Genomic DNA, 26,417 nt, shown 5'->3' on the forward strand with positions numbered 1-26,417 from the left:
GACTGAAACTTGCTAGGCGCCATCTCTATGCTGAGGAAATACATTAGTTTGCTTGTTAGTCTAACATTTTGTGCCTGCACGCCTTTAGGACCAACAGGCACAGACAGACAAGGGAAGATGTAACTAATGTTATTCACATTTCATCCAATGCAAATATTAACACAACAAGATTTGGAGCTGGTTTTCATTAGTGGCGTTTCCCAATGAACGGAAGGATGACAGGAAGCCACTCTGCAAATGTGCGGCCGTCCACTTTCCCTTCAACGAATGGAATGGCTTTTTCCCACGACCTCCTGAAAGAGAACAAGAAGTAAATATCAGCGTCGTTTCAAATGCCATCGATGAGCTTGCATGCAAGTAAGTCAGCCACAAATGCTTGTGGCCACAGCTATAGGTACATACAGTTCTTTGATGGTTTCCAGTATTTGCAATGTACCGGCAATCGGGTTGTTTTCATGAAAAGTCTTCTCAGCTTTAGACAGGAGCTTCTCTGCCTTGGCAACCCTTCTTTCCTGTCTGACTCCTGAAAGCCAAAAAGTTGAGAGGCATGGAAAAGTGAAATGGCAATAAAGCGGCTCTGAAAGGGGCTCTTAATAAAGGTGTGGTATGCCTTGGGTGTTACAAGGATGCCACGTTATGAAAATCCTCCAGCCAGAACTATAATACAACCTGTATTGAGCTCCTCGCCTGGTAAGTATGTGAAGTTCTCACTGTTGCATTTTGTTCCTTTTTTTATAAGTAATGCCAGCCGTATGGCAGATCCACTACAAACACCCTGGCACTGTCTCTAACCCCCAATATCTATCTGCCATGAAAGCCAACCTGACTCGAGGACGAACTGCTAGGATTGCCACTGTGGACAGTTTTAAGGCCAAGAAGCACGTACAAAACAAATTACAAGTCAGACCCAGCAATGAAGGGCACAACCTGCAGCTCTAAGTTAGCACCGATGAGTCAACCCATCTGTGCATCTATGTTATCATTTCTGCTTAAATGCTTCTATTGTTCACGGCTATTAAAAAAAAACAGCAGTTGCTGATGGCGCATTTCCATGGAACCCAGATCTCGGAATCTAATCACTTATCTCACACTTATCTCGAAATTGACAAGGATATGCAGCTTTGTTGTGGGCAATGCAGAAGATGAGAAGCTGGCAGCGTTTTACCACGTTGCTGCGTTTTACCACGAGGACATCGCTGCAATTGTTGAGCATTCAGGCGCACAGAGCCCGCTGCCATGTGGAATCTTTAAATCTCACATGCTTTCCTTTCAGCCTGCTCAATGGCAAAGCAACAAAAAATTAAGTCCTTATCACCTTTGCGAACAAAGCTTGATGAAGGCAATGGAGCATCGTTCACTGTAGACCTTAATGCATGACTGAAAAAAAAAAACCTTTGCTGCACAGTGTCTGGCAAAACCCCCTAGCAACCATATAAGCAAATATCAGGCAACTGTTAGGCTACAGTATTTCACGATACCAATTCCTTATTTCAGTTATAAAATGCTGATATCCACACAGCTGGGCATCAAAATATAAACAGGAGCTCAGCCACTGCAATCCACCTTTGTGCAACATAAATCTTTTCAGACACTAGCATGTGACTGGTACTACTAGTAGTAGCATGTAATAGTAGTTTAGTGCATCTGCGTCGTCCTGTCCATCTTTCGTGTTTCCTTTGCGCTATTTGTTACATCACGTGACTAGTAATTTTCATAGAAATAATATACTAATGCCTGCATCACATGATGCAAAAAAGCACCAGTACATAAAGCCCCTCAGTACAGGAAGATGAGGGTTAATGACATGTTTAAAGGTAGTAACTTCACTCTGCTTTACTCAACTGCTATGAGTCATGAATTACACACTTCCTGCCGCAAGCACCAATGCAGGTTGCCAACCTTGCTGATAATGCAAGCTGGAATGCTCTTTTTTTCACCTAAACAGAGCAAATCTGTTATGCACCTGTTTCAACACAGAGTCACTGTACTACAACTGCATCTCACTCTTAGGTCGTGCTTTGTCTTCATCCTTCATAATCCTGTCAAGGGAACTGCAATACTCCTGGAAGATAGCATTTCTGCATGACTCCAGGACTGCAGCCATGCCACTGGGCCCCACAGATGTGCCTTCAGCAGCGGTACTTTCAGCGGCAGCGGACATGTTTGCAGCGTGAAGAAAAGCCCGTGCGGTTTCGCTGTCATTTTGCATGGCTTTCTCAAGCCACTGCAGTTCTGCTTTCAAGAGCTTGATCTTCCTGATCGCCAAGTTCTTTCCCTGTACACAACAGACACAAAATGAGCATCATGAAAACTTGACAAAGGCAAACCAGCAGTCCATGTTCTGTGGCTTCTATTCTGATCAGGCTTATTTGCCAAAAAATACTGATGATTTTCAGTGTTCGGATCACAATGTTCAAAGGTATTACTTGAACAGCAACTGCTCAAGAAATGTGTGGGTCTGGTACGTACAGCTACTCCATAATTACCTGTACACGATTTTTTTCCCTTTCCCTGATGAGTTCTTGGTTCTTGGCTGCAAGATGCCCAATCACTTCGTCCAGGAAGCGCTGCGAGTTTGCATGAACACTGTAACCTAAGAATGGTTGCAAAAGAAATCTGCACTGATAGCAAGAGTCACCCATTCATCCAGATGCACATAGTTTGTTTCAAAATGCTCATATGGACAACAGAGTAACGCAAAGAATTATCGGCATTCATGCTTCAATAGCCAGGAATAGTATATCTGCGGCTGAAACTAAGGTATCGCATCTTTAAAGTGGATTGTCACGCAACACTGGCACTGCCCCAATATAGGCCCATCATGTGTTTATAGAGAAAACCTTCCAAGTTTAATTAAATTTGTCAGAACGAAGTAGTAGTCACTTGATATGTGTGCAGCCATGCACAGCTACAAGGAAAAGCCATGAGGCATCCTCAAATCTAAATCGTTCCATAACAAATCAACCACAAAACAGAAAATAAATCCAAGACAGCCCTCTCACCAGGGCTCTGAAATGAGCTAACCAAGCTATATAGCAGTTAGTGAGGTGAGGCCAGGTTAGCAAACAACTCAAAGTGGAAACAATGTTGGGTTAGTGTTTAAGGAGATCCCATAGAATTTGCTTGCCAGTGCGCACTCCCTCTTGACTTGTGCAAAGAAGCCAACCCTATGGTCACTATTTTCAATGACAAAAAGAGGTCGATATAAGAGAGATCATGAGCAAGTAAAGAATTAAAAGGGTTAACATGAACCTTAGCAGCCTCTTCAGCAGAGTCATTAGATAAACAGACATTTTCAAAACTTTTTTTTAGCACAAATAAAAGATCCTCAGCACCATGAGAAAGGTTTACACTGATTCCAAATATGTAATTCCTGTTACAGCAACAACTCATTTAGCTGAAGAGATTAAATCTGTCATGCTGATGACCACAGAAATAATTTGTCTCCAAGACCGTACAGTCAACACAGAGCTCTACGCCAGCCAGCATAAAAACTGGTGTGTTAAAGCGCAATTGTATTCACTGCGACTGTTCTTTATTCGCAACTTTAGGACACGTAAATTAGGTGTGGAAACATGGTTATCTCACAAACTAATAATTTAGGTCTGATATCACATGCCTTACAGACCTGCCTATGCTAGGCAACAGAGAAGAAAGGGAAATATTTATATGCACTACTGAAGGAGAAGATAGAGCATCTGCTTCAAAACCAACTAGCCTGAAACTTAATTCCAAGACAAAGCAGTTTTTCGTGACCGCACCAAACATGATCCATAATGTGGGAAACTTCGGTAAAAAAAAGATAAATACTGCCAGACAGAAACGCTCAAAATGAACAAACTAGTATAAATATATTGCATAATCTTAAAGGCAATCATGTAAACACACTTCATTTTTCACCAGATTTCAGTTTTGCAATAAGCGCAGCTCATTTCACATGCAAGCCGGTTTAGTTCAATGAAAACAGTTTAAATAGTTATGACTGCCATGTTTTAAGTTAAACCAGTAGCAAGTGAAATCCATTAAACTAGTCTACGGATGCGATTGCGAACAACACTGCACTCACAATGTCCTGCTTCCGCCTAGCACGCAGCTCTCGATGCGACATACGAGACAGCTGCTGATTCTGTGTGTGCTGATCTAAAGCATCCTTGTAGGCTGAGAAGCTTCCTTCGTCGTGAGAGCAGTCAGAAATTGACAGCACACTCAAGTTCACCCTGAAAAAAAGCAACCACGTAATTTCTGCTTCAACACCACTCATGGATCCAAGTGTCAAGCAGGCAGAATGCACTAACGTACACTGAACACCAAACTTTATTAGCCAGAAGTTCTGGTCGCACACCTACGTTAAAACCTGTAGTCAGAGTTTGACGGGGCCCAGGTAACCCTTACAGGGCAGCATACATCAGACCCAGGACAACAAACAGAAATGGTACACAAACGTCAATAAGTGCTGCTTTATGATAAAGTGAACAATGAAGGTGAAGAAAATAAAAATGGACTGTTAAGCAAGTTGCTGAGCATATATGATAAATAGCACAAACAACAAATAAATTGAAATTTGTAAACTGTGGGGTTAACACCTTTGAAACGACACTGGGCTGTGAGCGATGCCGTAGTAAAGGGTTTCTGATTATTTCAGACCATCGGAGCTTTAACGTGCGCTGACATTACACTACACATGGGTGCTTTTTGTGTTTTGCTTCTATTGCAGCTCAAACAGCTGCAGTTAGGACACAAAAAGATAAAAAGCACAGGGAAAGGCAGGCTTGGAACCAGTTTTGCAACATAAAACCATATGCAGTGCCACACATGCAAGAACACAGCAAAAAAAAAAAAAAACCCGAACAAAGGGAATGGATACTGTAAGCACAAGATTGAAGGCGTTTCCTTGTGCTCATTTTCTTTTTCTCTGCTATGTTCTTGTGGCTGCAATTCTATACATAGTCCTATGTTATGAGCCCTGCCGCGGTGGCTCAGTGGTTAGGGCGCCCGACTACTGATCCGGAGTTCCGAACCCGACCGCGGCGGCTGCGTTTTTATGGAGGAAAAACGCTAAGGCGCCGATTGCACGTTAAAGATCCCCAGGTGGTCGAAATTATTCCGGAGCCCTCCACTACGGCACCTCTCTCTTCCTTTCTTTTCACTCCCTCCTTTACCCTTCCCTTACCACTCCCTTCAGGTGTCCAATGATATATGAGACAGATACTGCGCCATTTCCTTTCCCCCAAAAAACCAATATATATGTTACGTGATAAAAACTAGGTGCAAGTCTGTGCCTTAGCCTGCGGCTTTTGTAACCTTCATATTTTTTCACAGCTAATTGAGAAAAGCAGTATGCATTCTGTGACTTAATCGTAGAGATACAATTTTAGGTACGGTTATCGACTTTTTGAAAACCAGACTGACACAGCCGAACTGGCTTAAAATTCGTGTCAGCCCAACTTCTGCAGTGCACTATTAATGTCCAGGACAAAGTGGACAGTTGGCATAGTTGGTATACGTGTTTGTGGTAAAAAAGAAACGCCAAAAACATGAAGATAACAAAGGGACTGAGACGACCACCTATCGTCTACCAATCTTTCCTCGCCCGTCTTTTTGGCGCTTTTCTGACCACACATCTTCCTTACTGTGCCCCAGTTTTCCCATCTCACTCCATCTGTGCTAAGGACCCCTTGTTATGAATCCTGAGCCATTCAAAGGGCTCCAATCAAGAAAAGCCAAAAAGAACCTTAAAACAAGATTTCCCTACTTGCTTTAAGACCTCACACAAACACCACAATAAACGTACTGACCACAAAGGAGACCACTTGCAACAGGGGTCCTCAAATTGCAAACTTAGGTTTCAGTTTCGGTGAATAGAATTACAGAAGTCTCAGAACAGGGATTGTAAACCTTTTCTCGCATAGGCGGCATGTGTACAGACCCAACAAAATCAACGAAAAGAAAAAAGTGCTGAGAAGAAGGAGTAAGGCAATTCTCTCACGACTCATTAGGGTTTTTCTCCATGCTGTCGCTTCCCAGAACGGTGGTCAGCTGCATCCAGTACTGCAAACGTCAATGAATGAGAGTTGGCCACTTAATGAAGTAGCCACTTAAGTGAACTGAATTACTAAGGCATGAAAGCTGCACATCCCAAGAACCAAAAATATCCTTATGCAGAACTGTAACTGGAAACGCACAGACACAAATACACATACTGCAAAGGAGGCAGAACTGCCCTTAAAGACAGGGTATAAGAAACACAAATGCACAGTATGAGTGCATACCCACAATTAAATGCATAGCGTGAGTGCACGTTTACAATTTGCAGCAGAAAAAAATGTGCAATGTACCTCTTCATTAAGAGTAGTTAAGCTCGAAACCATTTTCGGGACTGGCTTAGCACATTCTAAGAGAAGTCACAGTTGATGCAAGCCACACACTTTGAATGGGTTTCCGTAAATGTGCTTGATGTGCTGTTACCTGTACCCATGCCTGTTCTTTGCACTGATAAAGAAATGCAATACGGACAGAAAAGAAACCGAAATTTAATTGGTAGGGTGCTTCCCGAACAAAGGCTAAATTTGCTTCGGTCAGGGGGCTGCACAACAAAGTGCCACAAGTAGCATGTTTGAGATCCCTGGTAGAATGCATTTTGGTCACCAGTAACAGCTTCCGTCGATCCTGAAGCACTTGTCAAACAGGTGGCTTAAACTGCCGTGCCTTCAGAAACTACCGCTGAAATTACATTCTCAGGCAAAAGACATGGATAAGAGCAGACCTGAGCCCACTGCCATCACAACTGTGCCGGCCCCTATGACCTATGTTCGACATCAAATACTAGAGCATTAATGTCACAAGCGTTTCAAGAAATTCGGACTAACGCCCTCCAGGGTGAAAATTCAGTCTAAGCTAATTATCCATGACACCGTTGTATATGTGAAATGCACGAGTACTACTGGTTCCCAAGGTTTTCACATTCACCGCTAGACGAGACTCACAAAACCTAAAATATTCAATGTTACACTGCTTTATACCAGCTCCTGGAACCTGCAAAAAATACCGCATTTTCTTTTTTTTAATCTGAGCTAAAAAGCTATTATTTCAATGCTCAAGATGCCATAAGCATCTTTTGAGAACAGCTCTGCTCTGAAGTAAAGCCAAGCATTATAGAAGTTACTTTAAAAATGGGAAAAAGTAATGCAAACTGCACATCAACAGCTTTGCTCGTATTAAAATAAAACAAAGCAAAATGTGCACTCACACTAGTAGCACTCTGGTGAGGATCTGTAGCAGTGTCCTCTTCATCTTCATCAAGTTCAGCAACACTGCACATTCAATGAGAATTTAGCATCATCGCAGCATTATGAAAATAAAATATGGGCAACGTATCTAGAATGCACAGTGGTAACTTGTTTAAAATTTTAAAATTTGGTTCATCTGGTTGGGATTCAACACAGCTACATCAGCAAAACAAAAAGACCACATGACTGATGGAAGCACAAAAGAGCCTATCAAGACCTCGTCACAGCCTGAATTTTTTTTAAGGGTGGGTTTATGGGGGTCAAGGTAATTTATTTTACTATGCAGGGGAGGACAGAACATACCCCAGAAAAGCTGTACCCAGAGTGTTGGGGGAAGAGAACGTCAGGGCCTGCCTGATACACATCACAAGCTTGAACAGTAGGGGCGATACTACACAGCACAGTTAAATAAAGGCACGTGATCAACTCTCACAAATGTAATTTCGAACAGGCAAAACTATATCAAGCTGTATGAGGGTCCCTTGACTGACACACATGACACTGCTTTTGTTTCTAATAATAATGGTATTAAAAATAAAGCTGCTGTTTTAAACCCAGAGCGGGAACATATTGGGATACAACCAGAACATACACAGAAAAAATTGTGTACAAGACGTGAAATATGTTGTCACCACACGCATATACATTAAAAACATGAAGGGAAACATATGAAAGTTAATAAGCAGTAGGTAATGATGTGACAGTGCTGAGAAGTTTCAAAAGTGAACAAGTTATGACAACAAATCAATGTTTGCGTAAGCCATGTGCAAACACATGCTGAGAAGTTTCAAAAGTGAACAAGTTACAACAAATCAACGTTTGCGTAAGCCATGTGCAAGCACGTACTTGCACGGAGGCGATGTTGGACGCTCGTAATTCTTTATGCTTACCATAAGTTTTGACAAGCCTCTTGAGCGCACCGTGCTGCGGCTTCAGTTCTCACCAGCTTGGCATCCTGCACGGCAGCAGGATATTTTGTGCCATTTTGTATTACACATGTGCAATACGAGAGGAAAGAGAAGTTCTCTCTCATGTTAAAGACGCATTGCACACAATCAGCATTTAGAGGTGCTCCAGGAGCTGCACACATGCAGGTTAAAATGTGCACTGGGTGTGTTAACATAGATGAAAGGGCTAAAAGGTCACACATTTACTCCAGATGCGGCTTTGGCACCAGACAACCGATCATGATCTATTCCTTTCTTTTTCTTTACTGCCAACTTTCGTTCCTGCACAAGAGGCCTTTTTCTCAATGGCATGGTGTCTGCAGCGCACAAGCACACACGTAATGAGTGATCGTCCAGACTAATCCTTTTCTTCTTGGGCCAGTTTCGATAATGCGATATTGTATCAAGTCGACAAGAAAGCGCCAAGAATTGACCCAATAAATGATTCATATTAGAAAGAGAAATTGGGGCAACAAGTAAAAGATGTGCATTCTCAGAATAGCTTTGTGCATGCAGAAAGAAACTGCAGTATTGCAAGACAACAAATGATCACGTCCACTTTGTAACAAGAACACAATTTTTTTTTCTCTATACCTGCAGCTGCTTCAACACTTTAGAACAAGGTTTTAAGTGATCAATAAAAACATACTTTGTCTTAAGTCAGCTAAGTGCTTCAATGTTTGGTTCTTTATTCAGTGCGATCAACATTTGACCAGTCCATTAGCTAGTCCTTATGAAGACCCCACTTTCAAGGTCACAGTGAGGTCACAGGCTCAGAAATGCACCCCCTATGGTGCATAGAGTTTGGATCCAAGGACTGAACCAGAATCCTGCGAATGATGCAGCAGGCACAATAATCATTAGGCCACAAATGCAGAGATGAGTTATAGTCCTAAAATAATTGAAATAAGGTTTAATGCCCCAGTATCTAAGGAGCCCATTCCCCTTGCTCTGTATGCTTGGCCCCTAGCGCAAGCACACTCATATGCTTAGGATATGCATTCTGATGTCTTTAGATAGCAGCACTTAGTGCCCCTATACCATGGGTAAAAACAAAACAGAAGCATTAACTACGGTCTCTTATTCGCAAATTACACAGTCCTTCACCAACTAATTAGGTAGGGAGCCACACAGCTGAGCTGGGTGGCGGCACCCAATGTAGGGTCCCCAGAACTATTGAAAACTCAGCAACAAACGTCAATATCGAGCTCAACGGTGTCCATCTGAAATAGAATGACATCTCACCAGCGGTGGTGTTTAACAGAGGGCAAGTAAGATTTACTGTCGGCATCATATGAAAACAATTCCAATTGGAAGAGTAGAATTAGAAGATTTTAGCTGAGCGAGATGGAATATAAGCACTTTATTTAAATTCTTTGGCGCAGAGACTGTTGTATAGAAGCACTAATTGGTCCAAACTACATTTGCTTCCCAGCCGCTTTTATTACTGTATCCTTCTTTTCGCCTTCCGGTTGTCTTGTTTGTGTTTCATTTTGCAGTGACAGTACATAATACTAGTCAAAAACCCCGAGCGCAGCATCGACATGCTAAGGAAACAGATTGTAAAAGGAAATGATCAACAGCAGCTTTGGAAGGGAGGTGCAGACAATTAAAAGCTAGAGCATAATCAGCGATGATTAGATGTAAGCGTTAATTACACTTCAAACACTTTAGACTGATGTCAAAGGATCTCTAATGCTTTCAAAGTATGGAAATGTGAAGTGTGGAATGGCAAAGTGGGAAGGCCCCACTGTCAGCATTTCGCTCCACATCTAGATGTGAAACACTTTTCGAATGTCCATCCATGCAACGCTGGCTTCTGCTGGTGTCAGCGCAACTCCAATAAATGTGATACCTAGAAAAACAACTAATGCGCGATCAATGTTTAGCGACACTAACCAGTATCTGCTACAACCAGTTCTGCCACGATTTGCAAACCACCGGTCGGGGATAACTTAACATGTCAGCTGACATGCGTGCTTCTTCCAAAAGTATGCAGGGTTGATAGAATTTTAGTGCAAAAGCACAACTCCACTAGCAATCCTAAAAAAAGCCGATGCCTGTCTGAAGCCTCTCGTACCTGCAGAAATAAAATATTGCCGCGACTGGGTTTCGAACCAGCAGCAGTGTGAACAGATCAACTTCGCTGGCAACTGCACGAGAACACTATGGTACCGCCACAGCTATCACGCCTTGTGTTAAACTGCAAAACAATCTCGCACTGTGCGCTGCACATCGTCGTCTTCATCTACTTCCATCTGTACGCAAGCAAAAGCCATGAAAAAAAACCCCGCATAAATGGCTCCCTGGGTCGGTGGGCACCTCAATCGTGCTTTGAGCTATGTGGCGGTAGTGACAGATGTGCGCTGCTTGCGTCTGTGTTGACAACGTTTGGGTAGAAATGTGGCACTAGACCAATAGGCAACAGGTGTTCACTAGGTTCGTTGGCGCTGACAACATTGTAAACTTCATTCATTTTTAGGAGAGGAAAGTGTGCTCCCAGGGTCAGTGGACACCTCAACCGTGCTTTCAGGTACGTGGGGATAGCGCCCACCTGCAAAAACCTGCTTTTGCACAATATTACATGCTTAGCAATACTAAACTGCCAGCAATTTTTAGGTTTGGTTTATGGTTTATGAGGATTTAACATCCCAAAGCGACTCGGGCTATGAGGGAGGCTGTAGTGAAGGGCTCCAGAAATTTCGACCACCTGGGGTCTTTTAACGTGCACTGACATCACACAGTACATAGGCCTCCAGAATTTCGCCTCCATTGTAATTCGAACGTAGTGGCTGGTATTCAACCCGTGTCTTTTGAGTCAGCAGCCGAGCACCATAACCACTGAGCCACAACAGCGGTTAAGCAATATTTAGGGCCATCCAGCAGTCACAGTGTCATTAACAAGTTGCTATACACACCTGCGCGAACATATGTTTTGGGGAGTCAGTCCGAATGTATTCTTAGTGAAGACAAAGGAAACGCCGAGAAGATATGACACCTATGGAATCGCATGTGAGGCACTGGTGGCTATATCAAAAGACTGCTTTAAAGCACAGTCACTGTCTGTCGTGGCATTCTGCTGAACAGAGCATCCCCAAAGCACATGTATATAAGAGGAGAAAGGAGGAAGGCCTACGTTAGTTTCTACCAGAACTGGAAATTTTCTTTCGTTACTAAGATTAACTTTTCGTCATCATGAGTTTCAAGACTCGACCACCAAAAATAAACGTTGAATCACTTTGTACTCTAAGACAACCTACTCCATTAGTTTTGCTAGTTACCTAAGTTTTGTGCCTGTTCAAACTGAGAAAGCAAGCAGTGCAGGCAACAACTGAACATAAATTTCGGTAATCCTGAACGGGACATTTAAAAACAAAGCTCCGTGATTCATGATACAATCCCACATCCTACAAGCACTCACCAGAGTTCCTCTCTCATCTTGACGTACAGTCATTTCCCCGCAAGCCCTAAAGTGCAATGAAAGGAAGAAATTAAAAGTCACACTACAGCCGCAAAACAAAGTGTGACTGTGGGAAACATTCAGTAAGAAGATTACTCATCTACATGCTTTCTGAACTGTTTTCATGTCTCATATCGCCTTCACATGTGTTAACGCTTCTACAATCTTTTGCTAGGTTTTTCATTCTGTCATCATCACTATCAACCCAAGACCATTGCAGGACAAAGTCCTCTCCCGTACCTCCCCCAGTTGAGCTTGTCCTATGCCAGTTGTGGCCACTTTAGAAAGAGAGAGGAACCCTTTAATGAAAAAGCAGAGAATTTAGCCATTTAAAAATCGCTGGCATGCTACTCTGCTGGGGGGAAAGGAAATTTAGGAGGTAAAGACGGCAAGAGAGGAGTGCGAGAAATGTTAAATTAAAGAAAGAAAGGGGGGGGGGGGGGGGGGCGAACATAACATGTGGTCAATAAATGCCCACTAAGGGGCATCGGCGAGAAATGATGTAACATATGAAATGATGAAGTGCATAGTCTGATAAATGGGCCAACAAAGTTCTGCGAGAAGAATGCATGAGGGCAACATGCTAGATGAAATTAGAGCTTTATCACCACAAAATTCCTAACCTCATCCTCCTACTTGACTCCTCTCCCCAGCAATGTTTGGCTTCTTCTTGAATTCACTCTTTTACCCTAAGAGACCATTGGTTACCTCCTCTTTGCATTACATGCCCTGCCCATGCCTATTTTTTCTTCCTTTTGATCACGAAATCTTCGTGTTTGTTATCTGACCTGCTCACATCCCGTCTCTTAAACGGACACTGCAGACCACACCGCACATTTTGTTTTTATTGTAAAAATGATTGTGTGGTCCTTTGCGGCTATGCTGATGCTTGTCCAGCAGGAAAAGCAATACCGAATAACCGCATTTAATCTTCATGTCAATTTTGGCTTATAAAAGCTGTTTTCAGTAAAATTAGCTTCTTCCTCATTAGCATGCAGCAAACTTGATTCATGGGGGCTTAACGTCCCAAAGCGACCCAGGCTATGAGGCGGGCCGTAATGAAGGGCTTTGGGAATTTCAAACACCTGGGGTTTTTTAACGTGCGCTGACATCGCATAGTACACGGGCCCCTAGAATTTGGCCTCCATCGAAATTCGACCACCATGGTCAAGATCGAACCCGCGTCTTTTAAGTCAGCAGCTGAGTGCCATAACCACTGAGCCACCATGGCGGCTAGCATGCAGCAAACAAACAGGCCATGTTCAATTTATCTCTAGTGTCCCTTCAAACCTGTATAACTCACATTATCAAGCGTTTTCATTATAGCCTCAGTTTCCGCCCCATAGACGAGTACTAGGACAAGATCTCAGAGGCTAACAAGCCTTGAAACTAAATTGATGACAAGCCCTTTCACACTCATTCATGCATTTCATTCCATGCAATTTATGAGCACAGAGGTTCAGAAGAAAAATTCAGAAATCTCACCCTGGCTTCAGTGTTGTATCGCTATCCGTAGTGTCTCCAAAACCAGACAGTGCCTGCAGATTACAACGCAGATCAGTGTCGCAGAGGGGTAGGTTAAATCTACCATACCTACGGCTTCCAGGTCTGGTGTAGAAGCTAAGCTACCACAGCACCACATACAACAAGTGACACTGTGCATTTGTTTCTTACCACAAGTTCGTTGTACATGTTTTCTATACATCAGATTTGTTTAATTTAACTGCCAAACTAGAAGGATTAGAAAGACTCGTTACTCCTACAGTAGACATTACAACTAAAACCCCATGTTTTCCATGGTTTATGTCACTGCTGGCTCCTCTGGCTTCTGAGAGTCATATCCAGGTTAGCCCCAATTCCCTTTTCATCAATAAAAAGAAGCCTTTTTTTTACATATTTTACTTATTCCTACCTTTATATGCGGCAACCTACTGTACTGCACTGCTTTCACCATTCTCAAAGCACTTATCCCAAAGTAAACAATTTTGCATTGTTGACCACCAATGCCCATGATGAAAGCCAAGTGGGCATTTATCCCTAGACAGTGCAAAAAGATGGCGCACAATTTGCATTGGGTGCTGCTTCCTGAATACTTGCTCAAGGCTTCAGCAAGCAACAGCGATGTACATGGAAGTGTCGGAGGAATTGCAACGCACAGCTAAGAGTAAAGGCTGTGGTTTGCTCATTGACGGTGTTGTGTTGCCTTGGAACACACCTGCCTGCATATTTGCACTGCAAGTTGAAGATTTCATCAAGTCTTTTGGGAAAAAACAATTAGATCATCCTCAACCCAGCACATACTTGGTGCCAGGCGATTCTTAAGCACAAGCTTGATGGGCGACTCTTGCACTCGTAAGAGCACTGACTTCCCCATTTCATGTACACAAAGAGGTGGCCGCAACAAGTATTAAAAGATGTAAAAGTTTCAAGGAAGCAAACTGTCACGAGTCTGTATACGCTCACAATGCTCATGTCCAGTGCCAGAAATGCACTTCAATTCCTACACTGTGTTGCACAAAAGACAAGTCACTCAAGAGCTCCACAGGATGGCAAACACGAAACGTGCACAAAAACCACAAAACACCTGTTATAAACAGCTTTAAGAACAGGTAGCCGGCATTTCCTTCAAGAAGAGTTCAAAGACAAAATACACAGTGGGCCTTCATGGCAGACTGAACAGCTGAAAAGTGCATGGCTGCAAAACTCATGCTCCGCTATAACAGGTGAGTTTATTCGTCTACAAGAACTATGGAGAAAGGGAAACTAGGAAATGGGGAACAAGGCATCAGTAAAATATGCTGATCCTGGCCAGACCCTGGAGACCAGAACACAATGCACCCTCTCACCAGAAACGGATTTGGCTACCCTGGCGCAGTACCTCCTACATCAACACAACAATTAGGTAACTTCTCGCCCTCGGCCCCAGTGGCTGCGGAGACCTGTGACACAGTGGAGGGTGCTAAGAATCTCTGACTCCAGACAGGCCACCATTAGAAACTGAACCTGGCAACATTTAACTCAACAGTCATATACAACTCAAGAATGAAGTGGCTTTTCTCCCCCCGTCAAAGGACTCCCTTCCAGCCAATGGCGTCTGCCGATTCTCATGAACCTGCTAGTGTGACAATGCAGGGAGTGGCACATGAAAGGGGATAGTCCCCTCCTTCCATGATCAGGGACAGCTGCATCCCTGCCTTGTCATGCTTGCAAGTCTATGTGAATCGACTGGCGCCGTTGGGTAGAAAAGTCATTTCGTTCTTTAGTTGTATCCGACTACAGAACCTGATCCAGTGAGGCTAGCCTAGCTGTGCTGTTCGAAGAACTAGCGGGTATTAAATGGGATCTCGTAGGTCTTAGTGAGGCTAAAACAGATGAAGCAAATACGGTGTTAAAGGTGCACTAAAGAGGAATCTGAACTCGTCTTTTTACCGCGGGAACTCGATCTAGATGTTGCGGCCGATTGCCTTCATTAAACCGGCTTAAACGTCCCGGCTCCCGCCCTTTTTTTGAACTCTGCGTGGTAGGTAGGAGTCAACCAACGTGTCAGCCAGTACCGTGGCAGCTTGCTGCTTTACCATCTGCGGAGTGATACATAAATCAAAAAGTCCACGTGCATTTTTATTTCTGTGGGCTTAATTTGCGGCTGTATTGTCTGTGACTGCCTGTTTATTCACAGAAACCTAACAAAATAAAAGCAAATGCTGAGCTGCCACTGGACTGGACGCGTTGGTTGACTCCACCTACCTGCCGGGATGTTTAATCCGATTTAATTAGGGCAATTAGCTACGCAGGACAATATTTCAAAGTTTCTAAGAATGTCCGTAACGTGCAGATAGAGTTCCCACGGTAAAAAGATGCGCTTAGATTCCTCTTCAGTGCACCTTTAAGCTACAGTCAAGAGTGCAGTGCAAAGGAGATAGTGGCTACATTGCACTATCACTGCCCACATTGATTGCACAATAAAACAAAGTCCTGGAATTCTTTTCTATTCCACTGCTTACCTGTGCACGAAACTTTGAGCTTGTGAAAGCTGAACTGCTGTCCCTGCGCAAGTGGAATGGCAATGTCATCTTGAGGTGTCCAACCAAACCACTCACTAGTATTGTGATGAGCCTTGGTTTCACAAATTCAGACTTGTGCAGTACCGTGAGTAAACTTTACATTTGCTACTGGAATAGTGACGCACCAGCAGCCATCGTACTAATAGAAATGTGTATAGTTTACGCAGTGCTCCGTTCATATTAAGATTTACTGAAGGTGCAATCTGGTGCAGCATTTTGTATAGAACTGCATTAGGCTGCATTGCTTGTCTAAGAAGCAACGCATAAAATTATTTGCCCACAGCAATGCTAAGCCAAAGCTGTATAATTTTGCGGTTTGAAAAGCATCAAACCGCCTGCAAAAAAGAAAGCTGTGCCACTTACTTTTTCAATTTCTTCCATCAAATTCACAAAACATGGCACCACGATTCTTCCTCTTGTGAAAATTGCTTTATCAGTATATTAAACCTACCCAGAGGACATTTTTTTTTATTGAAACCGGCAGACATGAAAACTAAAGTAGCTGTTAATCCAAATCCCCTACCAAGTGGCACATTAATGTGGTGTTTATTTGCAAGCTGTCTGGTGGTTCAGGCAGGACTAATGTTTGTGGCTGTCCTCGTTAATCCTACAACACTATGAACGGGCACCACCAGAATAATACAGATTGTCCGAGTGGCCACTGAACTGACTGCATCGTCAGGTCACCTAACACCTAACAGTCCCAGCGGAAACTATTATTTGGCTCTGCATGCATAGAGAGTGCCGGCTACTGGGACCTTATTTTCTCCACAGCCGTTGCATTATCATGGCTGCAACAATGTGTCCGCTTCTCAAAACACTGCAAGGCGCTGCACTGTTAATTCACACTGCAGTATCAAGCACATGCAGTGTTAACCACCGTGCTGTTCACCACTGTTAGCAGTGCTAACTTTGCATCTTGCAAGTACTGTGGTAAATGCTTTCAATTTGGTCTGCAATATATCAAGTCTTTCTTTGTGCCTCTATGTTGAGACGCCATGGACGTGTTTCCGAGCCTAAATTCTTTGGTATGCACTTCTGAGCTATGCGGAAAAGGTTCCTGGTCAGGCAAGTGCAAGGCAACCCTGCTAATGCTTAGCAACGCAGCCCCTGGCAGTGTTTTGTGACGAAGTGAAGGCTGCAGCATGAAGGAAGTCCCTGTGAACAATGCTCCCTTAGCTCATACAGCGTCAACTAGTTGGCACCAGCCTAGTCAGACAGTGCAGCAGTGGAAATCGCCACAATTCAGCAACTGTTCAAACATTACACATTACTCTAGGCATGCCTCTACACAGTAATCTGAATTAGATGCAGCTCTTGGACAGCATTAAACTATCAATACTGGATATGGAGAGAAACACAAAAACTTGGCTGACAGGTACAGTGAGAAAACTTTTAGCTAAATACTGATCTGACATAATGTGAATACCGTAGCCGACGAGTAATTCGGACTCCAATAATTCGGACTTGTAGGATATTTCAGACCTCGATGAGGCACCGTCACTCGCCCCAAAGAAGCACATACATATTCGCGACGGATATTTCGGACTTCAAAAGTCCGAAAGTTCGATTTTTCGGACTAATTTCAGTCGCCTGCGGGCCAAAATCGGCCATTTTATCGGCTTTTTCGCCAGCGCAAAAGGTGCCGTCTTGAATTGAGGTGGATTTATGCTGCAGTTGGCTTGGCTTGACACACATTCGATACCTTATTGTCGCCAGTAGAGGTCCCTGCGATCTCTGACACTTCAAGGTGGCAGTCGGATTGTCATCGCCGCCTAGTTGCTTTTGTCGCCGACGTTGTCGCGGGCAGTTATCGCTTGTCCCATACGTTGAAAATTGGTTGTTGGGGAAAGGAAATTGTGCCGGAGCTATCTCACATCTCAGCGGGAAGGGATAAAGGAGGGACTGAAAGAGGAAAGGAAGAAAGAGGTGCCGTAATGGAGGGCTCCGGAATAATTTCGACCAACTAGGGATCTTTAACGTGCACTGACATCACACAGCGCACGGGCGCCTTTGCGTTTGGCTCCATCGAAAAGCGGCCACCGCGGTCGGGTTCCAACCCGGGTACTCCGGATCAGTTGCCGAGCGCCCTAACCACTGAGCCACCGCGGCGGGTCTCATACGTTCGCCATTTTCCGTTTCGTCACTTGGGTTTCTCTGACCGCGTTGACCGAGTGGCCCTCAGTCTTCACGAAGTTACATCTGTTTGCCGTTTTGTGATTGCGTCCGGCAGTTCCGCCACTTTGAAAGAAAAGTGCCTTATCTTTGCGTGTGTTTAACAAGCGGTGTGGTGCGCACTCGGGTTGTGGACAACATGGCCCCGCCAGGTTCGTCAAAGAAGCGTGGGAAGTATTCCAACTAAATGCGGTGACCTTGCTGTCTAGCGTGTACAGTGAAAGTACAACCTTGGCGCAAATCGTCACCAGCAAGAGAAATTTTCCGCAAGGTAATATCAGTGACATTTTTAAGCCGATTTCATCTCAATAAAGTGATTTTTTGTACTTCACGGATTTTTCAGACTGTTCAATTATTCGAACCATTTTTCGGGTCACTTCCGAGTTCGAAAAATCGGTCGGCGACCGTATTCTTTTATTCGTGATCATAATTTCTCACTTCGCGCATGAGTATTTAAACCATGTCACGAGGTAACTCACGATTTAGAAAGATGAGCAGATGGATTCATAGGTTCCATGCCCAAGGTGGCTGCAATCTAAATAAATAGAAATTGTAAGACAAATAAAAGTTACAAATATGCAAAAGATAGACAAAACAGCCTTAATAATTTAGCTAAGCTACACAGCAAAAGGCATGCATTTTTCTGCTCTCTGGTAGTTCGTGGCGCTTTTCCGATTAAAAATATAAACTTGTGTTTGGCACTCTTTGGCCTTGTATGCACTTGCGCCAAAAAAACCCCAGTATCATCATCAGTTGTAACATATATAATCTCTACACACACTAAATGTCTCATTTTTAGCAGAATATTACTTATCCACATTGTTCCTGCATTCCTTGCATTTTGAACAAATCACAGAACAATTCAAAGAACCCAGAACTAACAGGAACCACCATTTCAATTAAGCACTCATTTCCACTCGGACATATAAGTAATTTTCACATTCCACTGCACATAACTACCTGGCCTCATCAACTGCCTCTGTATTGGCCCTAAAGCAGCAGAGTTATGAACGCATTAACAAAATCCAGACAGCAAACTTGAAAAGCCGGATGCTGATGAGACTGGGAGGAAACACAAACAGCATCTGCTCGTGTTTATGAGGGTTAGTAATTTTACACGCCCGCCAATGATCGCAAAGCAGACTCTTCCTACACCTTGCTTGGTGCATTATCCTGTAAGCAGATGACAACATTACGGTGCACCGCAAACATATTAAATTCATCCATCCTAAGCCAGGAGGCACGAAAGCTCTATAAGAAACTCTGAAAGCAGTGATATTTGTGATTGCGTCTCTGTGGTTGCATCAGACAGCTGCGAATGATGTTTCTTTGAGTGTGTTATTTTTCTAATTATATGTCCCAGTTTCATTTTTTTTTTCTTTTATTTTCTGCCACTACATATTCTGTTGGTGATTTCTGTTTGGTGATGTTTTGCTGTTGACGATACTCTTTTCCCTGCTGCCGCTGTCAATGCAGATGTTTGCTCTATGGGAGGTGAGGCCTGTCAAGCCACAAAACCGTGGCTTTTTTCGCGCCTTTCTTATCATAGTTTGCTGTACAGCGTTTTTTCTCGTATGTTTCTATGATGTAAAATTTTTGCTGCGGTAGAAGAAAGAAACTTAAACTCAAAGCAGCAGGAAAGCAAGGCGCAACCATTCGTCATAAGTGATATGTAGACCACAACAGGAACTTTACACGGCTGCCACCCATTTTTGAACCAGGCAGCCACCCCTTGCATTGTGCAGCATTTTAATGTGTAAAGAGCACCGTAAAAACATTGCAGAAGAATCGAATATGTACTCACTTTAGCATCAAAGGTAAACAACATGTATGCAAAACACTGAAATGTTCCAATAACAACAATCTCTCTCAAGGTTCACATCAAACAGTGACCTTCACCTCCTTCTGCTACTTTGCTAAACTCACGTATTCCAATGCAGGGTCCATGTCTTGATCGCTGCAAGGACCACGCTCGTCCCTGGAAAACCAAAGCCAAACATATCTTGTGAAGACGTCATTTTGTTACATGCTGCAAAAGCACGCCAAAGACCACTTCTAAAACTGCAAACATCAGTGCTAACCTTCAGTTTGAGTTAAGAACTAAGGGCCAGTGCAAAAACAAAGAAGTATACAATACCTGCTCAGGTATGGTATGGAATTTGGAGTCTCCAAGCTGCACTTGGGCTTTGACAGATGCCGTAGTAAAGGGTTCCAGATTTATTTTGATCTTTGAGGTACTTTAGCATACACTGATATCGCAGAGAATAACAGCGCTTTTTTGCCTCCTTCCTCCAACTCAATGAGAAATACTTAGAAGCAACTGTTTCAAAGCCCAGCATTGCAACACAGCAGCAAAACCTGTGCAATAACCAACGAAATGATGTGATGCAACATTTTTCCCAGATCACTTTTAACGCAGAAATGCATTTCTGTCCTACGCCTCACAACTTTAGAGTGAGAAAAAAAGTGGACAGATTTCAACTAAGATGTCATTCAGGCTGATAACACTGACTGAAAATAACACAATGGGGATCATCAATTAGATTACATGAAAGGCACCTAATAAAAAAAAAGTCTTATTTCTCTCATTCTGGGAAAGAGTTTGAACTCGTTTTGACTGACATGATGAGACAAACACCTACTGGCAATGAATTTGTCACACCTCGTGTTAAGCTGTTTGTTGGAAACAATGCTGTCTCATGTTAGGCCAAATGCTGAACCACCAATTTTCAGCATTGCCCAACAGGTGAAGACGGCATGGGATCCATTCGGTGATGTACAGCAGAGTTTCGCCCACTTCTGTGTTTGCATTTTGTAGCAACACTTTCACATCCACACTGAAGGGCTGAACTGGGGAGCAACAACACCAGTGTCTTTGAAAGCGTACACTGCATACATGGCCACACAGGTAGAAGGAAGGGCTACACAGGCGAGCTTGGAAAAACAGGAAGAAGTTGTAGTGCACAAAGAAGAAAAAGAGCCTTCACAGAATGCATACTGGGCCTTTTTTAGGCAGTTACTGAAAACATGTTTCTGCGGCAGTTGTAGTGAGCTTTTCATGTGCGTGTCTGCTAATTTCTTAGTAGTACGCTCATGAAAAGAGTCCAACCTATGGTCATAGTTAGCTTACTAATACTTGTATTACTCTCGTAACAGTTCCATACCCATTCCTCTTGGCTCCAAAACATCAATGGTGCCCAATGAGTCTTCGACGCATTCACCATTTGCAAAGAACGGGCGTACAGGAAGAAAAAGAAAAAGGTCAAAGATGAGATGGTTTCACCAGAGATCAAGACATACCCACGAAGTGGCAGATCTTCAGTGTGCAGAATCGTTGACTGCAAGAAAAGAGCAAAGGCCAGAGCTTAAGTCTGACAGAAGCTGCAGCAAGCACTGCAGATCTTAAATATGAAGATTATGCCCCCACTCACGTCTGACTGCGCCCACTGGAGCTCACTCACAATGCTGAAACAAAGAGAGACATCGTCTTGAAGTAATGCACGGCAGCAGGTATGAAGATTGTTTCAGTGTAGAGGCCGGCAATACTTTTCTTATATGTGCAAAAAAGACTCAAAACACTTCAAGAGATTTATGCTGCTGCTAAAGCCATTGCTGTCGACAATGCTTGCTTGCTTGTTGAGACAACACATGTAAAAGCGACCCATACTTTTTTCTTTGGCGATGACACAAATACTCATCATATAGGAATACCTCATGGATTATCTTCACCAGAATTGAGATCATGACAAGACAGATTTTAGAAACGTTGGAATTAAATGCTGAGCCCAGATGTCTGCTTGGGTTGATTTTCGTACACACAAAAACAGTAACCACAAAACAATAAAAAGCAAACATTGTAAAGAACTCGTTTTAATTTACTTCAAGCATTAAGTGGGTGTTTAAAACAACGTCTTGTAGGACTAGTTCATCTTTGGTTAAAGGCGAGAACAAACACTGACACAAGGAAGGTATATGGCACTTTTGCCTCCATGTAAAGCAGCTATGAGTGGCGCTCAGTACCACCTACCTTCCTTGAGCCTGTGTGTGTTTCGCACCTTTAACCAAGGATGCAGGCAAGGACATCAGCACAATTTAATAAGTAATATGCTCACATTTTTCTAGCACTGAAATGGTGGGACAGAAGGAGCGACAGGACTGGGCTACCCTTCTAACACTAAAAATTATCTTTAGACATCTTGAAATATGCCAGCTTCTCCATTTAGGGGGTAAAGCTGCAGGCCAGTTTGTTGCACATATTCAAGGTAGGACAACACATGCATAGTCCCATCTGGACCCCTTCTTATGTGACATCTGCTCAGCTAGTTAGCTACCTCTCCTTGAATTCACTGTTAGTTTGTCTGAGAAGTTGATGGCATGATAGACCTGTTTTTAGGAGCTAGTTTGGGGTGTTTGCGTGGCATGTCCATTAGAAGCAGGCCAGGTGCTTGTGAGCCATCACAATCACTGCATGTACTTGCATGAGTACCTATTGAAACCGTAAGAAGCCCAGCATGACCACTTATTCATCACATATGCGAGCAGTTAAAACCCGATGCAATCATAATAGCGGGGCTCAAAGGGCCCCAAACACCTGCTCAAGAATTTTTCGTGCTCCCACAACACAAAACTACGGCATGATTTATTGTATTGTCACATGGCTTTAAAGGCATGCACAGTTATAGATGATAGACAATCAGGCTAGTGTAAAGTTCAAACTGTTTATTGGCCAAACTTGAGCACACAAACAGGAAACAACCTCTTTACTGGCAATGGCAGCAAGCGCCCTTAATGGTCATAGGAGAAGAATGCCCTTTACTCTCGACCGCACTCTATTTGAATACGACTAGAAACTTTCAAGATAAGAAGCCTGAAACATCGATCACAAACTACATCTCAAACATTGTCAGAACTTCTGCACGCAGTCACAATAGTTCCAGATAAATCTGGTCGCATCTCTTAAGGCAATGTGATAAGGAGTGTGTGGCTGGCATCAAATCAAAGAACACAGAAAAACTAACATTAGAATGCTGTGAAGCAAAATGAGCAGCACGAGATATCACACAAATGATAAAGACGGGGATCTAAAATGACGGTACGCTTGAACTTAATTCAGAAAAAGTTGCCTGCAAGCAAGCTATAAAGCTGTGGAAAACTAAGGAAGAAATTAATGAACAAAGCAAAAAAGAAAATTAAATTCAAATGTCGCAAAGAAATCAAGACGAACAGGAATCAAAGTGGCCCCTGACATGGAGACCACGCATATCAACAGGGAGCGCAAGTGGCCTTTCGTTGTGCTGTATGGCTCTAATATCTTACAAAGACAACTGTAACTACCCCATATATGGAGTGCCTATCCACAATGCCCTAACCTAAAAAGTAGCTGGGTACCCAAATAAGGAGAAAAAAAAAAGCTCTGCGTAAGTGCTTCTTCAAACATGAGGATTGTCTCAACAACATCAGGGCTGAGTGATTCAGCACTCCTTGCTTGCAATATTTATTTTTTAAATAGACAATGAGGAAGACTCCACACATTGTTATAAGTAAAAGTCAATAGTTATGCTGTTTTTGGCCATGCTCAGCAAAAAAAGACTCGTTGCAGAGAAAATCACTTAACTGAACTCCCACCCCTCGATTCAAACTAGTGATGTCAATAATGAAAAGGACTCTGTGATGACGACCTGGAAGTTAATGGCAGAACAGCCTGGCCTCATAGATCCATTATCATTGCAGTCTGCATGTGAAAACAACTGGAACAGGTGTGCCGGCAGCGGCCCCTGTATTTCATTTTTTTTTTTGCCTTTTCTAGGTTATAAAGACTCGATTTTCAGTGCAAATAACCCTTTTGTCATTAGAATGCGGTAGTCCGTATTCTACTGATTCTATTCTATTCTACAGATGCGGTATTCTGCCAACTTTGATTTGCCCTCAGTTTTCCTTTGACTTGAAATCCTGGCATACATATCAGTTCCATATCAGAAATCCTGGCATCCATATATCAATGTTGAAATTGCATACTAAAGCCAATGCTAGCAATGGGCTAATGACAATAAGCACGACAAGGAATATTCTGAAAGTTATAATCCACTTCACCTTTGGTTGATGTCACCATGCGTGTCCTCCAAAAGTTTCTCAATGTTTTCCATATACTTGTCAAAGTACTTCAGAAGTGCAATAGTCTGCTGAAGCTTCTCAAGCTTCTCCAGCTTCTCTCTACTGTTGGGTGTGTGTGCTAGAAATTCATAAAGAGAACAAACACATAGCAATGTAAAATCAGTACTCGTGCAACTCGGGCAAAAATTTGAGGAGGAAGTGACAGAAGCATGAGCATTGTGAGAATGAAGGTCAGTCATAAAGTTCAATAGTGCTCACTCAGAAATGCTTAAAAAGCCTCCAATTTGTCTGGTAATTTGAAGAGAACATCAAGAAGAACACAATCCAGGCTTTTTCATAATACGGTGGGTTTATAATGAGGTCACGTGATCAAGTGATATGCAAAACTAAGACAACTGATGCTGGGGAATTTTGTGGAATCAAAGAAGGCAAGTGCCTGGATAGATACTTAAGAATTTTTTTTTCTTTAGGACAATCCTTGAATGGGAAAATTTGCCTGCAAATACTGGCATTGGTGTGTGCACAGGGTGGCAAAGGAGAAGTGGCCTCCCTAAATATGCGGGAGACCTGTACACACCTATGAATACTGCCGACGTCTAATGATGCCTTTTCTATGTTGGGATGACTGCTTTTCAAATTTTTAGAGCTGTGCACACATTTGTAGCTTGTTTTCATCCTTATTTTGTATATTGGGTGGAAATTTGCCACACCACATATTAATTGCAACAATCAAACAAAACCCAACAACTCACATGCACATGCTTAGACTACAATCTAAAACATGGCACAACCTTTACATTAAAAAAAAACAGAAAACATAGAAAAACAATAATAACGTACGGTCAAGGAAAGCAACCTCATTTTAACAGGCGCTTCCTTCTCTTTTCCGAATAAAATAAGCCCCCATGAACTCCCGCATTGTCTTATTTCTGTGACAAAATAAAATGCTAGTGTAGGTGACTAATGGTCAGCGCACTTTGTTTTTCACTTTGGTTTGCTTTATGGGGGTTTAACGTCCCAATGTGACAGGCTATGAGGGACGCCGTAGTGAAGGGCTCCGGAAATTTCGACCACCTGCGGTTCTTTAACGTGCACTGACATAGCACAGTACACAGGCTTGTAGAAGAATTTCGCCTCCATCAGTGCTCTGACCTAAGGCGTTCCCTAAGCCGAACACTGATACATCGGCCGGTCTGTCCTATATAAATATTCTTACAAGAGCTCTGTTATGTTGATGTTTTAACAACTCATATCTGAAAGGAATGCCCGCTCACTAAAGGCAGTTAGTGGCTAAGCGCCTGCTTGTATCATATTTATGTCCCCCTGTTGCTGTCCGAACCCAGTCAGCACACTACTGACGCTAATTATGCAAATCCAAAACTCAACTAGCCGAATTCACGCCTTTACTAATGCTCAACGGGTTGAATTATATACTGGTAGCAAGCGGCGCTTTTTGAAAATGGCTGTGGCTAGAGTTCCGTCCAGATGAAACTCCAATTTGCGCAAGAGTTACTTTATGTTTGGCATGGTTAGCATGTTAAAAAAAAAGCAATAACTTTCACTAGTCTTAAATGACTGAGCTGTAGTTTACAATTTTACATCTGATTTTGCTGATTGCTGCTTTTTGAATTTTTTTAATAGTTTCAACTACTTAACTGCGCCTCAATTATTCCTCAGCCGGCTTCGCTGAATTGTTTGCTGACTTCGCTGACAACGGCTTCGACACCGGCGCATCGGCTTGAACGTAACATAAAGGAACATAAAGGACACCGGCACATCAGGACGTTGGCTTGAACGTAACATAAAGGAACTCTAGCGGCAGTAAATATTTCCGTTTGGACGGAACTGCAGCAGCAGCAAATGTTCCGTCTGGACGGAACGTTAGACACTCCATTTGAAAAATTGCGCCTCACTTACCCATCTTTGCGGCAGCCAAAAACGATGTCCCAAAGCAACAAGCACACAAGAACTAGCGACTACAGCATGAACCACGGCTTTCAAATGCCGCGGCTTTGCTAGACGGTTGAACTAAGCCAAACAAATAGTGAAAGCTCGAACTACTCAAGCTGCCAAAACATCGTTCACGCTCCGGGTTGTTGTTGTCTCGAGATCACGTGGCCACGATTTTTGCACATAAATAGACGTACTACCAAAACACCTTACCCTTGATTCGATCTCGACAGTGGCGTCACCTTTTGTATAAGACCAACTAAATTGTTTGCAAAATTTATATAGCAGAAAGCACAGCGTAAGATAGTCAGATTATAGTGCCTAGAATATACCGGCACTATAGTCAGATGTTCTGAGAACAAGGCCAAGCAATGAGGAGGATATGGAGGAGGATCACGAGGATGCTGAAAAGTAATGTTTGCTGCCG

At 43.0% G+C, this 26,417-nt stretch overlaps 1 protein-coding gene across 2 annotated transcripts; it reads right to left on the reverse strand.

Annotated features, from left to right (window-relative positions):
- Positions 1-113: 113 nt before the first annotated feature.
- LOC144108697 (uncharacterized) lies at positions 114-26,175 on the reverse strand. Of its 2 annotated transcripts, XM_077641867.1 has the most exons (17): positions 25,958-26,154; positions 24,020-24,158; positions 21,361-21,394; positions 21,230-21,267; positions 19,856-19,907; positions 18,409-18,464; positions 15,695-15,737; positions 13,179-13,231; positions 11,655-11,700; positions 8,177-8,241; positions 7,247-7,310; positions 5,987-6,048; positions 4,067-4,217; positions 2,487-2,567; positions 2,005-2,275; positions 403-523; positions 114-293 (listed from the first exon to the last, which is right to left on the reverse strand). In XM_077641867.1, exons 1-17 carry the CDS (start codon positions 25,959-25,961, stop codon positions 188-190), a joined length of 1,386 nt encoding a protein of 461 aa, XP_077497993.1. In that variant the 5' UTR covers positions 25,962-26,154; the 3' UTR covers positions 114-187. The 2 variants fall into 2 exon arrangements, with proteins under 2 accessions (XP_077497993.1, XP_077497994.1); XM_077641868.1 differs by lacking the exon at positions 2,487-2,567 and having other exon boundaries at positions 25,958-26,175.
- Positions 26,176-26,417: the final 242 nt, after the last annotated feature.

Source organism: Amblyomma americanum, chromosome 10 (assembly GCF_052857255.1).
Source record: "Amblyomma americanum isolate KBUSLIRL-KWMA chromosome 10, ASM5285725v1, whole genome shotgun sequence".
NCBI lineage: Eukaryota > Metazoa > Arthropoda > Arachnida > Ixodida > Ixodidae > Amblyomma > Amblyomma americanum.

Bases quoted from the DNA above. Each gene is read 5' to 3' on its own strand.
- LOC144108697 (XM_077641867.1), bottom strand. The intron at 21,395-24,019 runs GTGAAGTGGATT...TCTTTGTTTCAG, and splicing joins CATGGTGACATCAACCAAAG to CATTGTGAGTGAGCTCCAGT. The intron at 524-2,004 runs GTGAGATGCAGT...TTTGGCTTTCAG, and splicing joins AGACAAAGCACGACCTAAGA to GAGTCAGACAGGAAAGAAGG.